This window comes from Poecilia latipinna, unplaced genomic scaffold (assembly GCF_001443285.1).
Source record: "Poecilia latipinna isolate Pla-1442-1.1 unplaced genomic scaffold, P_latipinna-1.0 Scaffold185, whole genome shotgun sequence".
Classification (NCBI taxonomy): domain Eukaryota; kingdom Metazoa; phylum Chordata; class Actinopteri; order Cyprinodontiformes; family Poeciliidae; genus Poecilia; species Poecilia latipinna.
This window is the reverse complement of record NW_015112801.1, coordinates 243,499-258,379: the sequence shown is the minus strand read 5'-3', so window position 1 is coordinate 258,379 and position 14,881 is coordinate 243,499. Positions and strand designations below refer to the sequence as shown.

The following is a 14,881-nucleotide window of genomic DNA, read 5'->3' as shown; positions in this document are numbered from 1 at the left end:
GGGGTGAAATAAATAACCCCTCAGTTTTTAGAGTGCACTTTCGGTCACAGCAGCAGAGTACTAAGTTCAGGTTTGATCTCATTAAATGTAACTTAAAATAGCCTTGGGTGGTTACTAGAGCAGTAATTTATATTTATATTTATCTTTAGGAGCTATAGCATCACCTAAAAGCATTTGCGTTTACTTTTCATTCAAGAAAAATAATGGGAAGACACTCTTTTATATATATGTTGTTTTTTTTGTTTGTTTGTTTTGTTTTTTTCAAATCTCACTTCCCTCCCACATCACATACAAGTCTGGAAGCTGGTGGTTTCATATCTGGGTTCCCAGCTGGTGCCTGCCAACAGCAGTGTAAGGACACAGTAGTAAAAGCTTTCCTCATCGTGTCAACTATAAATTCCTGTCTGTGTGAGTGATGCTTTCGGTAGCTATGGAAACCCCATATAATAGCTCCTCCGCCCCTCTCTGCCTCTCTCTCTCCCTCCGGTAGTTTTCCCTCTAGGTCTCTCTCCCCCGCTCTATCCTCACCAAAGCTGTTAAGGCTACTTTGCGCATGTACGGCCAGCCGCACCGAGCATTGCATCGACACCAAGATGGCGAAAACACGTCTGGCTTGCCTCCTGACTCTCCTCTCAACTCACTGTAAGTACAAAATTCAACCCAAAGCAGCTGCCGTTTGAGCCCCGTGGCTTCGTTTGGGACGTGGCCATCATGGCCAGTCAACTCCTGCATCAGTTTTTATTGCCGTTTCTACCTCCGCGTTGTATGGAAAACGGACCGTGGACTCACAACTAACTAGTTGGACGCAACTACCGTTAAACTCAAAAGTGACTGACGGTAAACCCGCTATATTTGACCCCAAATACGTGTGGACTATTTAGAAACTGTAAACCGAAACGTAAAGAGAGGTTAGTCGCATTTTTTCACAACTTTTTGCTTAGTCCTCCTGTTATTTCTCAATAGACTGCGTCGCATTTACTGCTGTTTACATCAGTATATCGCTTTTTTAAACAACATTAACGTAGCGGAGCTGTCGTTAAATCAACCTAGCGTTTCACGTCAGCTTGATTAAGTTGCACGTTTTGTTAGCGCGCGCTCACGTGCACGTGTGTGTGTGTGGGTGTCCTGACTCAAAAGGTTCAGACAGAAAAAAAAGAAGAGAGGAAAAAAAGAAAACTTTCGTCAAGTTTGGTTAATCAAATATGTATATGTGCGGTTTCATAGCTGGAGCCGTTAACTATTTAACGCGGGGCTGTGGGGCCGCGCTGACGGCAGAGATGTAGTGATGCGAGATAACGGTTTTTCCTGCGGCGGAATAAAAGCAGGCTGACCGCGGGAGGAGCCAGCCGAGCGGGCAGACTCTCGCGGTGGGTGCCCCCTCCTCTCCCTCCTCCTTCTTCACCGCTGCCTTTCAAACCGCACCGAAGCTTAACACTTGGCTAATAGAAACAAGAGTGAGAAAAAAAAAAATTACCCACAGTTTCTGTACGGCTTCAAAAATCTGTATGCTAGGTTTGTCTCCTGTAGCCGGAAGCGAAAAACGGACACCTGTAAGATATCACCGCAGTTCATTTATTTATTTCCTCATGAGCCCTTAAAGCCATGACAATCGCTCTCGTCCTTCTGATGATGTTTTATTGAGAGAACATAGTTACATTTGTGCTCTTATTAGAGCCTATAAATATATATCTATAAAAATTTACACCATATTTACTAACATTTTTTAATAGTTCAACACGAAATGGACTTTAATTTAGATCTGTATGCTTTGTGCAAAACAAAAATAGAACACCTTCCAATTTATATTTGACCAAAAGAAATTTTGTATTTAATTATGTCAAAATGGAAATGTCCTCATTCAAAGTTAGATCAATTTATTGCATTTTTCAATGAAGTGAGTGCACTGATCAAATGAGAAAGCCAAAGCCTCTCCGTATTCAAATAGCCTTCCTGTTGACAGCTGAAGTGAGAACGGTTTAAATTATGCTCATGTTTCTGGTAATTTGTATACATTTAATGAAATCCCCCACACAGAACAACACAGCATCATAGTAAATAAGTGTCTAGTTTTTTGGTAAGTTCAGAACATTGTAGCTTTAGCCAGGCCACTGACTGGAACCAGTGCGTTTTTTCGGATCTGCTACTAGAATACGGTTAATATGATATCATTTTTAGAACAAAGTCTCATTTATAGAGGAAAATGAACAGGGAGTCACAAACACTTGTTTTCTGTTCTCTGTCACATTTCCCTTGAAAATCATTGAGCTAATGGGTTCCACCGCTTCGAGAAGCGTGGGTGTAAAATCATAAAACATGAGTTTCAGTTCTAATTATTGATGTATTTATAAATAAATATTAATTAATTTGACTGACTTTCATGTTGTTGCATCAATGAGATATAATGTATCTTGTATCAAAATACTCTGATGTCCAACTTTCACTTTGATTTCTCTATAACAGAAAATGACTTTGTTTAGTGAATTAAAGGAAATTGGGCTTCCTTTTTCTCTTTATCTGTCAGCTCGGCACAGAAACGCGCTTTGAGTTTTTCTCCTCGGATTAAGGTGTGAGAGGACAGGCGAACAGATCAAACCAAGTGGAGACATAAGAGCCTTCCCTGTGATCTCTCACGTGTGTGAGCAGGCTTATTCCCTTTACTTTAATTAGGACCGGCAGTGGAGCTTGTTTGAAATATGTTCCTGTGCTCTCCTGACATACCTTCAGGCTGTAAGATGATTTTTTAATTTTTAATTTTTCTTTAATTTCAGATACTCTTAACGGTGTTCTCTTGTGTAAACCTCAATAGAAGAACAATTAGTTTTTCATGTGGGCGGTGAGTGTGTGAAGATTTAGGAATTCCTTTTGTCTCAGTGGACAGGGCTTAGCCATGTGGTCAGCTGGGCCCCAGCCAACACTGCCTGTCTTTGTAGAAACTGGACAAATGCAGCCAGACTTGAGCTCGCCACAAGCCGGGTTATGAATTACTAATTGTTGCTGGTAGCACTGACTGTAATTCGAATGCTTCTTGCGTTTTGGAAAAAGTTCTGCTCCTAATATAGATCCAAATGCTCCTCCGATGTGGGAGACTGAATGTTCATAGGAAATAAAAGTGTCAGTGGTTTGTTCTTTCTTTGCAGGCCTTGCTTGGTTTCATTTTCTCTCTCTCTGGGAGAGATGAGCTTGTTATTTCAGTTCATGGCGCTCTTAGAGTAGTGATCATCTGAATTGCCACACAACTCTAGGCGGAACGTGCCGCGTTTCTACGGCCTGTCGTCGGTCACCGGAGCAAGGCGAGGCGAGCACGCTTCCATCAGACTTGCATCCACCTTTTCCTTTGTTGGCTTTGGCCTGTTCTCCGAAAATACTCCAAAGAAATTCGTCGAAAAGGAAATCTGCCAGAAGGCTCCTGCCAAGAGCACAGCCAAGATATGTGGGGGCTGGAAGATGCTCAAAGTGGATTAGAAGTGAGCCGATAGATACTGTGAGATCATTTCTTTTACTTTTATAAGAAACACCTGTGCTGAGGAGTGAATTCAAAAGGTCGTTGTTGCTTTTTAAACCGTGAGCTTGGACTGTGGCGAGCAGCTCACTTTTAGCACTCCGATAAGAAAAGTATACACACATCGTCATTCAAATGTTTTTAATTTTCAGCATTCAAAGGATCTGTTTTCTTTTAGAGTCCTGGATTTAACGTCATTTTCGCAGTTAAATGCCAAGACCCAATTTAGGGCTGCAACTAACAATTATTTTGATAATCGGTCGATCACTCGATCATTCTGACTATTCGTTGATTAATCGGATAAAGAAAAATTGCCACAGATTTTTCATTAAGCTACTTAAGCCTTTTCAATATTATAAATAAATTAAAAGATGGAAATAAACAAATAATTCAATTCTTTTATTTTAAATACAAAAATAAACATTTAATTGCCTTAAACACAATAACATAACGTTCAATTAATTTGAACGAACTAGGTGAATATGGAAAAATGTCACTTGATTAGTTTTGGGTAAAACATGTTGGCGAACAAAAGTGCTTTTATCTCAAATACAAAATGTATACATATTTTGTACAGTTTTGGTTTATTTACTGCTCTGAATATGTTGTTTTTGTCAGCAAGTGACTTTTTTTGAGTCTGCACACTCCAGTTAACAAATAATCGATTACTATGTTACTAAATTATTTCACATAAAGCGTCTTTGAAGTGCTGTAGAAGTCTCATAGTTGACGATTATTTCAACAATCGAGTCGTCATGACCTTTCGAGCCCTCTCTTCATCTCCATCGATTAGATGTAAAAAAAAAAAAAAAAGAAAGAAACAAAGAAAGCTGCCCCCTTGATGATTGCTTAAACCTTTGAAAACCTTCAGAATAACACACAGCCAGGGTTCTGTCACCCAGTGTCTAACGTCTTTCTAAATGGAAACCTGGGACTCTGTCTTTTTGCACCGTTTGGCCAGGCAGGAGATGTTTCTCTTCCAGATAACTGCTGATGGCTCCCCAAGGAGGGCCTTGTTTTCTGACGTTTTCTCCCTCCACCTAAAGCTAGCAAGCAAATGTTAGGAACACACTCCAAATGACACGTTCCGTCCCCGTGGGCAAGTCGCAGACAGCCTGACATTTTTCTGAAGGGACGGTAAATGGCAGAGGAAATCGGGGCAGGCAAACAGAAAGAAACCCTGCGCTGGTCGGGATTTGTTTTTGTCACGAGTCAGAATGCGGTGCGAGTTAGGAAGTTCTGCAGAGTTATTTCCAATCTCCATGTTGGAGCTGAAGCCGATCCTTACTTGTGCAACCGAAGCCCTTCCGTGTCACGAGGTTAAAGCGCCCCGTGTCCCATACCCCATGTGGAATGAACCGAAACAGCTGAGTGGGAGCGGGCGGTGGTTGTTTTGAGCCGCGTCGCAGGCGTGACCAGAAATATCTGCTGAGTCCCTCCTAAACCTGACTGTGCCATGTTAGCAAATGCAACATTCCAAATAGAAAACACATGGAGGCAGACAGCTCCGCATCATATGAGCTCTGACTAACAATCATTACCACCTGTTTTCCTAAAAGATAAAAAGAGTCCCCCGCCGATGAGCTGGCTGAGGTCAGAGGAGGAGGAGGCGGGGGAAGTCTTGAAGACGGAAAACTAAGTGTTTTTTGGCAGTTGAAGGCCTTCAGAAAAGAAGCGGGGTGTGTCGGTTCGTCTCCCGAGACAGAAAATCCACTTCACCGTGACTCAGAGAAGGATTCAGGACCTTGGCCTGTTTTTATTCTGTTTATTTATTTATTTTTTGACAATGTCTTGCAGCGGTTGAGACACAAACAGCGACTTACCGCTCACTCCAGAAATGGCAGCGGCATTCGCGTGCTTCAAATGTCAATAAGACAAGGAAGCGAAAAAATATAGGGTTCATAAATCACAGGCCATCTTGAAGCAGCACATGTTGGCCAAAAGTTCATGATGAAAATATGATAATGACCGAGGTGTGGAGAGGGAGGATTCTTGTGGGAAGTTTGGCTTCTAGATTGGTCACATCCTGAGCCTGTCGAGGGGACTATGAGTTCTTGGAAGTGACGAGTCTAATTTAATTAGAGCCATCATCCATTGTTTGTTTTGTCAAGATGGCTCGATTCTGTGTTTAGGCTGCTCTGTATCAGGAGCGATCTGCTTCCTTACTGGGTGCCTGGGCTTTGGGCAGCACAAGAACAGCTTCCTGTTTGATGATCTTTACCTGCGATCACATGATCCCCAGAGGGAGGAAGTGCCGCGCCGGTTCCCCCCTGCTTATGTATTCGCTGGATACTGATGGGAGTACATCAATAGGTCAGAGGAACCCACCATTGATCAAACACTAGAATGCTGTCAGCTTAGTGAAATAATTAGGGGGTTCATTAACGATGGCGAAGCAGCGAGCCGCGGTGTGTGCGAGAGGAAGAAGCTGGAGGCTGCGCCCCTGCTGGGAGTCACAGCCATATAATCGCTCTGGATTCAGCTTTTGTTTACAAGGCTGTAGCAAAAGGGCAATTATTTTCTAAAAATAGCCATAAGGCAGAGTCATCTGACGACCTCAGGTGTTTGAAATTGTTCCAATGTGATAATGATAGTGGACAAGACTTCTGAATAGCAGCTCCAAAGTTTTGGGATGTTTTTTTTGTTTTTTTTTTCTCTTTCTTTAACAAGAAGTGTAATTCGTTAGAATAAATGTAGAAGCAAGATTAACCTGTTACGTTAGGGGTTTGGTTTGATGTTTCTTCTAAAACTGTAACATGTTCCTATAAAAACAGCAAGGCACAGCTGGAGCGCTGTGTTTCATAAAACTTTAAAGGCCTAAAGGAGTCGAACGTGACGTCAAACCCCCTAGTCAGAGGTTACTCTAGACGTCTTTTCCCTGTAAGTCATTTTGACAAATCTATTTCTCTATCACCAGCTTGTCTACAGATATTGCAGAACATGTAGTCATCCCCTTTTCTCAGCCGTGGGAACTCCCACAGAACCCATTAATCCTTCCTGAACTCCCCACTTCCACCTGCTTGCCCTGTAAGCTGAGTGGAAGTTCAGAGGTTGCTTGTCTGTCGTCTGCCACCACATCACTCCTTCTTTTCTGGCCAATTTCAACGAACCAGTGGCTTGTTTTCTAATAATGTCGGTGTTTGAGTGTGTTGGCAAGTGCGTTGTAAACAGTAATGCCCTCTCGTCTTTCCGTTGCTCGGCCACAGGTGGTCTATGTGTGCTTATCATCAGTGAAGCTGTGAATAACACTGTTATTATTAGGCGCCGCGTGGTTATGTCTGAGATTCTGGGATATATTCATAAAAGTATTTCGTGGCGCTTAATGTGGACAAACCTGCGTTCGCACATGCTTCTAATTCTGAAACTAGACGCAAAGGCAGAGCTGCTCCTAAAATAGCTTGAAAGAGCAACCACCTTCTCTCTGCCCTGACACAATTCGGGGGTAAACATGCCTGCACTTATTTATATTTATTTAAGTTACAGCCAGAATAAATTGCTTGGCTTTCTCGGATTCTAGAGTTACTTTTGTTTCACATATTGCACAAAAAGAAGGGGGGGATCAGCTTGAGGAAATTTTGGCAGAGGACATGAAAAGTGGGGGAAAAAAGGGCAGAGTTCTTCCTCTCTATCAGTAAACTCTTCCTAATATTTTTGTAAAAAATACTTTGAATCAAAGAAAGGGTCAGTTTATAGTTACACTGTCCCTATTTGAAGAATTTTACAGGATCTAAACTGAGTGGAGGAAGTTCCTCTGCCAGCAAGTGTTCCTCTATTATGTAATCAGTATCTTTGTATCGCTGATATGCAATAATTTGAGAATTTTATACACATTTTTACTTTAGTTCATGCTTTTTTTTTTTATCTTTGATTGGATCAGTTAAATTAACACATTATTTCAAATAAGAAACATCCTTTTCGAATTTAGAAATGCCATTCAGACGTTGTTCTCTGAAGTTTTGAGGAAGGTTTCATCAGGTCAGAACCCAAAGTTCTCTGTTGAATGAAATCATAATAAAAACTCTGTCAATTTATCAATCGAACTTTATTCATATAGCAATTTTTGTACTGTGTCAGGTGCAACACAAAGTCTGTGGACCTGTTTCTACATAGACAGGTCAGCACCTTAAACCACTAGAGACTTGCACAATGAAATGATCAAAATGACCAAATCAACTAAATGAATGCAACAATACTTAATTTTGAAAGTTTAATGAAGAGTTAAAAGTGACAGAATTCAACCAAAAATAGTCAAGGTAATAAGAAACTATTAAAGATATGCATATATGTTTAAAAGGAGAAAAAATAAATGTATTTTTAAACTTATAAAAAATAATAAAGTTGAAACTGCAGATGGCACACATACAAAAAATAGGAATCTGAAATATTAATCAATCAATCAAGTTTATTTGTATAGCACATTTCAGCAACAAGGCAGTTCAAAGAGATCAAAGTGCATTACATTATAAAAACACAAAAATAAAAAAGTTATTAAAATAACATGAAGTCGACAGTTGAGACAGTGATATTTTTATTAGATTTATTTGATAGGCACAGACACACAATAACGTAGATAAATTGCATAAAACAGCAGTCCAATGCTTGCATCATAGTGCTTATAGCGTGAGCTAATTTGCAGAACTTGTCTCTAGTGACAAATGACAGTACAGGAATATTAATAACTTGAACTTTCAATTTAAACTCCCAGCTCCCCATAAGAAAAAGCAAAACAGATTTTTGGAAAGTTTTACTGTGAAAAATGTGTCACTGTATTCCTACACTCTAGATAGCAGGTGGAACTGCTATCCCTGTTAATTATTTCAAACTCAACATTGCCAGTAATGGACAGAGATTTCTTTCAAAAAGTGAACCTGTAAAGTTGTGAGGTAAAATACAATGTGGTTGAAAATTTGGGTGCACCTGATCTTTGTGCTTTGTGCTATGAAAAAAAGCGAGGCGTGCCAGTGCAACCAGTGTAAAAAGTTGGTCTGGAGCCTCACATTTTGTGACTTAAAACACTGTTGCCTTAATAAGAGGAATGTTGTTTTCAATGTTTCCACATCGTGACTGTATTTAATTTGCTACAGGAAATATTTCCGAACAGCCACATTTTTGTCCTTCTTGATAATGAGTCAGGAGTTTCGGAAACCCATAAACGTAGCTATTTTTTTCCAGGAGGTGAACAGACATAGAAACCTTTTTAGTCATTCATATTGTTAACTCTGTTTGTCTGTAAACGAAAATGAGAAAGTCATGGAAAATTTTTGGGACTTATAGGAACTGTAGAGGTTAAAAGTGCAGCTCTTTGGAAATTTTTTTTTTTTTTTACATTGTCACATTAAAGTAACTTCATGATCCTAAAATAGCCATTGGTTCACCAACAGGCTTTGCTGTACAGAATTTTAAAAAGAGTCCTAATTAATGCGTTTTGTATTTAATTGTTGTACTGGTCCCTGAAATAACTCCACTTGATTTTTAAAATGTTTTCTTGCCACAACAGTAATGATCAAATCAAGGTAATTAGAGTGTAGAAATTGGCATTATAATAAAGACTTAATGATGGCAGTAACTCTAAATCAATGTCATGATTCGCTGAAAGAGATGGAGGAAACAATACCAGGGTCTAATCAAACATTAATTTTAATTAAAACATTGAATGTTGCTGGTAAAATCATTACAGGGCTATTATGGTTTTGAATATTTATCATATTTTTATTAATATTTTTATTTTTAACTCCTCATGTATTTGATCTTTCAGTTTTATGCACAACTAAATATAACAGGAGTTCTCTGGAAAACAATGTTTACTATAAGATTTTATTATTGTACTGTTGAAAATAATCTTTTTTTTTTAAATTATTCTTCAACGTAAGACTGTGAAGAGGTTTTTGTATGTAAAATCTTCACTTCACAGGCTTTATTTTTATTCCTCACAACCAGCGGCGATGGATCCTCTCTCATCCATCACCAGCGCGTGTCAGTGGGTGTAAATTCACCTACAAAGCAGGAGCCATCGGTATAAAAAACGTACATCATCTGCTAACATCCTTTCGTGACAGTAACTGTCGGGTATTTTAGTAATAATTCCTCGAGTAATTGGACAAGCATGTGCTTTTTTCCAACCTGTTTCTCCTTCAGAGCTGTGCCTGCTCATATTTATGTGTACCGTACAAACCCAGACTACTGTTTACAGTTACCATGGAAACCCTCCAACAGCTTGTAGCTTGCTCTGTTGGGAACATTGGTTCGGATTTTGCTACACTTTCTTTAGGTGCATGATAAAATTAGAACTTTGTTTTGACATACCGTGTTCTGTTGGTTTCTAATAACTGTGTTAAGGTTTAAATAAGAGACAGCAAATGAATGAATGAAGTGTGATATTTATATTAGAGAGAATAACTAATAACTCAGTTTGTTCTATGTGCTTGTTGATAATCCTAAATGCTTTATGTGTTCTTTATGAAGTCCTGGAAATTTACTAATTTTTTCATCATCCAAAATGGCCCTAGTATTTATTTCTCACATATGACTCGATCCATATGAAATTTTGTTTCTGTAAAACATTATTTCTTACTGTTTTATCTGTTTTCATAGCTTCCTATCGAACCAAGCCAGGTGCATTTAGAATAGGGCGAAGTTAATGCTCGACATCCAGTTATCTTAAGGCTTTCTTGCACCATCTCAAGTTCATCTTAAAATAATGCAGGACGCTTCTGACTGTAAAAATAAATCATAAATGAGTGTTGGACCAGATCACTTTGCTGCGACTGTGTCTGTCATATTTGAAATGTCAGAGAGCTATGATGTTATTTTGATAGAGGACAAGATGTTACGCTCAGGAATGTTTACTATCTTCACATATGGTGCATTTATCTTCCCCATAAATATGCCATATATGAAACAAGCCTAAATAAGTTTTGATGAGCAGTAAGATGATAGGATCAACTCAGGTGGCCTACTGAATCAAACAGAAGTCTATGACTAACTAAAACAATTGATCTACATGGTGCCTTTTCCTGCTTTAATTTCTACCAAACCCAAATGCAAAAACAAAAGTTCCCCGGTTTGGCTTGGCTGAACATTTCCAGTGTTGCCTAGCAACTGCTTGGAGCAAAGATATGATTTGGCATATAAGCCCTAGAAAAATGTCCAATTGTAAACAAACAGGATCCGGTGCGTAAAGCTGTGAACTTTATACAGGTCACTGCTTTCTGTCATTGTGTTTGTGGTAAATTGGTTGTTGTTGCTGTTGGTTGGGGTGAGATTTACCCCCCGTATCTGATCCTTTCGTCAATCTATCGACTGTGGTACCAACTAATAAACGTCAATGTTTTTCTGCTCCTTTTTTTTCTTTTATTTAACAACAAGTGTATGTAAGAAGTAGTGCTTAACGCGTTAACGCATGACGATTAATATGAAAATTTGAACTCGCTAATTATTACGTAACGTAGCTTAATTGAGCTTCCTATTTTGACCTAAAAGTCTCTCTTCTGTGGAAGGTTTCCTGGTTCACAGTAGTGCGTTATTGGCTCGACACACAGGGACCGGCTAACCACAGCGAAAGGTGAAATTTTTCCTCGACAGCAGACAACAACAAAAGTTGAACATTTTTCAGCTTTCTTGTGTTGCATTGCTACCTCGCGAGTGCACGTCTACGTGCACAAACCTAAAATTTCACATGCACGAATTACACCAGTCACTTGGATGGATGAGGACAAGAGACTGTGGCCTCATTAAAACAAAATGACTTCCCTTAAACTTTTCAGAATGTAAAAAACTGAGAATCTTCAGATATGTTTGGGTTGAGACAATAAAACATTTTCATAAACGTTCTTTGAAAACGTGTGTACAGTGATGGTTTTTGTTATGGGCTATATGGGCACCTGCCCAGGGTGACATCAGAAAGGTGTGGGGGCATCAAGAACTAGGAAAGAGCTACATCTTATCCGTCAGGTGTCCCCAGAACAATTTTTCTATGACTTGCATGCATGTGTAGAGGAGTAAGTTTTCCCTAGTTGCTCTTGAGTACTGGGAGAATACATAGCCTAATTTCTACTGTAAGAAAAACAGCAACAACAAAAATAAAAAAGGCCAGATAATTTCTTGCTTTTTAATTGGTTGGCAGGAGGAGGCGCTTCCTGCAAGAACCGCATCTACTTGCATTTTTTTTTTTTTGAAACTTACAAAGTTGGGCATAGTGATTAATCATGATTAATCGCAGCACTAGAGTGTGATTAAGCTGATTAAATTTCTTCATCAATAGACAGCACTTGTAAGAAGCTGACTTTAGCATTTGAAACCAAACTGTTGCAATGTTTGTGTGATTGTATTTGCACCATAGACGCAGTCATTAGCTTTGTTTCAACTGAACAGTCAACAGGAACAACAAAAAGAGTAGCCAACATTCAGTCGAGCAGATCATCTGGCCATATGGTGTGAGGACGATCCCTTCAGGGCTGCTTAGTGCTAAACGTATTGAAACCGAGTCGCAATTGATAGCATTGTGGTTGGCTCACATGCTTTGGCAGAAAGCAATTCAGTGTGATTGATCAAAATGGCCCTGGCATGAACTGGACCGTACAACTCCACATCTGTTTCCACCAAACCTTTCTCATCAGGCTTTGGAAGCGGAGTTATTACTTCAAGAAAAAGGGGACTTTTTCTGTTGAGACCAATCACGAGAAGTGGTCAAAGCGTCCATGCCTTTTAGACTTTGCTGTGACTCATATTCAGAGTGGAGGCTCAGCACACACAGAGCCGCTGCCACATGTGTGTGAGGGCATACTCTGGGTAAGTGAGTGCCTTAGATATTTGTCAGAATGCCAGACATAGGCGACGAGTTTGCAACACTGTGGTGGGTTCCTGTCTGAGCTCCATTAGTGATTGCCTTACAGTAGGGCGTCCTAAGTTTCTGCGTCCACAGAGCAGCGGAACAAGGGTGTATTTTGGTGAGATTTCACTCTAGATTGTTTGTTTTACGCTCTGAATTACACTAATAGTGTGGCTAGAATCTCAAAGCGGATCCGTGAGGGACAGCAGAAAAAAGGAGAACTTATTCAGTTGTAGAGGATGTGACTGTGGATATTCCACACCCTATCTCTTCTAAGGGATTTCCTGGATTTTCTTGCATGTAGTAATTGAACTAAATTGTCAGTTTGTCAACATAAACCTCATATAACGTGCAACAGGAGAGTTACTCCCAAAATGACCATGTTATCTCCTGTGCCATTTCCCCTCCTGCTTTACATCTAAAGTCAGATTAAAATAACTCTTTTAGGGCTATAAACTGCAACTTTAAGTCTGTCTGCCTACCTCTGCCTTGCTTATATTACACAAGATTTCCCAGTCTAAAGCTGTTCTCATTTACTAGGACATACAGCAGAAAATTACAAAAAGACAAACAATATAGGTTTGAGGTTTGTATTGAATTTGTTTAAATCACCAACTTGCAGCAGCAATACCCGATTTGTAGGCGTGTTCTTGTTGAAACCAAGAACAATAAAAAGATTTCTCCATCCGTATGTCGTAATATTTTCTTCCTCCATGTTGTTGAGTTAAAACTTGAAGCTGGAAAACAACTTTGAATGGCATTGGTGGAGCCACCTTCCCAGAAAACACAAACATTTTATCTCGCTCTCTTAAAGCTTCAGCCACTTCTTCAATAGCGGCAGGCCCCTTGAAAACAAAGCCATTTCTCATATTTGTTCTGCTAACCCTAAAAAGCTCTGAGCACAGATATGTGCTTCCTAAAATATTCAACATACAAAACCAAAGAGGCACAAATAATTTATTGAGAATTTTTTTTTAAAAACAACAACAACAGGAGGAGAACAAAAGCCATTTAGCTGTTAGGGATAAAACAGAGAACAGGTGAACTCAAAGAAACCACTACACTCATAGTACTCTAGTAAAGTTTAATCTAGCTTGCTCTGGCAGAACAATGAGTGCTGGGTTTCATCAGACTCCTCACCTCAAGACTCAGAGAATCTGCCTCTCCTTGTATTAAAATGTAACAAATCTCCTATTTTTTTCCCCCCAGCCAGCACCGCCCACTACTCCTACTGCCCTTCCTTAAAACAGACTCTTTCATGCAGAACTGATCAACTGTACAGTTTTATCTCAAATCATCAACACTCGAGATCTGTGGGCAGCTTCCTTTGGGGCGATTGTTAGCGCGTTAATGCCATTCGGCGAGAACAGCTCGGTTGTTCAGAGAGAGGAGACGACTGCAGAGCTGTTGTGACGTACTGGTTTCTAACCTAAGGCAAACAACAGCCTATATGGCTGGGACTAAACTGCTGCTGCCTGTTACGCTGTTTCTCTACTGACACAGAGCTGGTTGCGTTTAAGCAGATTGAGACTGGCTCCTTGCCAGTTGCAGTCATGCTTTATCAGGGCAGGGCCTGCTCTGCGCAGTTCACTTGGTGAGCTCATTACCACCGAGCTGAGAAAAATCAACGCTATCTATTGTCTGTATCAATGAGTAAAGTAGCTCTGTTTTATTAGCTTAAGCTTTCAACCTGTCTGTCATGATGAGTTTTGAAATGTTGGAAGCTTTATTTGTTTTGTCCAAAATTTCACATACGCAATATGAAATCGACTACTTGCCTGCTCACACATCGTACCAAATACGATTTTCTTTTTGTCAATATGCAGCACTTATCCAACGTCTTTATGGCAGTCTGTATGGTCCACTTCCAATCTCCCTCACCAAAAAAAAAAATCAGATTAATGCCACTTCCATATGTTGTACCAAATCAGATACCTATCGGATGGTTTTAACCCTTTCATGCATGAATTATGATCATTTGTATAAGGATTTTTTTCTAATTTTTTTTTAATTTTCTTAAGACATAAAAAAAAGTAGGCTTATTTTCTCCAAATGCAAAGTTATTTGAAAAATACATCAGTAGTATTGTTCTGTATGGGTTATTTGATGTCACAATATTTTTTATTTTTTTTACATGCAAGAGTCGTCTACAGTATGGAACGGGTCGGTTCCCATGCTTTTTTGTCTGTCGGCCATATTTGATTTAACAAAAATAATTTCTTGCATTTGCAGATGATGGCCAGTAGTTGATAGTGTATTTTATGATGCATTAGTGTCCACTTCAGTGGTCTCTATGCATTTATAACATAAAAATCCACAAGAAGCACAAGAACATGGCTTTTAGACAGCTGTCCACTGTAGTGACCACTATTCATGAAAGGGCTAAAAGCGATGAAGTCTGAACGGTTATGTCACATTTAGTCCAACTTTTACGTCATTGACGTGACACATGAGTCATAATTTGGTAGCTGTGGTAAATCCAGACATGCACAATGGCTGAAAATTATATGAAATTAAGAACGAAGTCTGTCGGTGCAGCGCATCACACCACAATC

General features: G+C 39.6%; 1 protein-coding gene across 1 annotated transcript in view; it reads left to right on the top strand.

Moving 5' to 3' along the window:
- The first annotated feature begins 126 nt into the window (after positions 1–126).
- Positions 127–14,881, top strand: part of LOC106946299 (junctional adhesion molecule C-like) — a 37,442-nt gene continuing 22,687 nt past the window's right edge. The window contains exon 1 of the mRNA XM_015030521.1: positions 127–642. Within this exon, the coding sequence (XP_014886007.1) occupies positions 594–642 (49 nt within the window). The 5' untranslated portion in view covers positions 127–593. The remainder of the gene's footprint in view (positions 643–14,881) is intronic.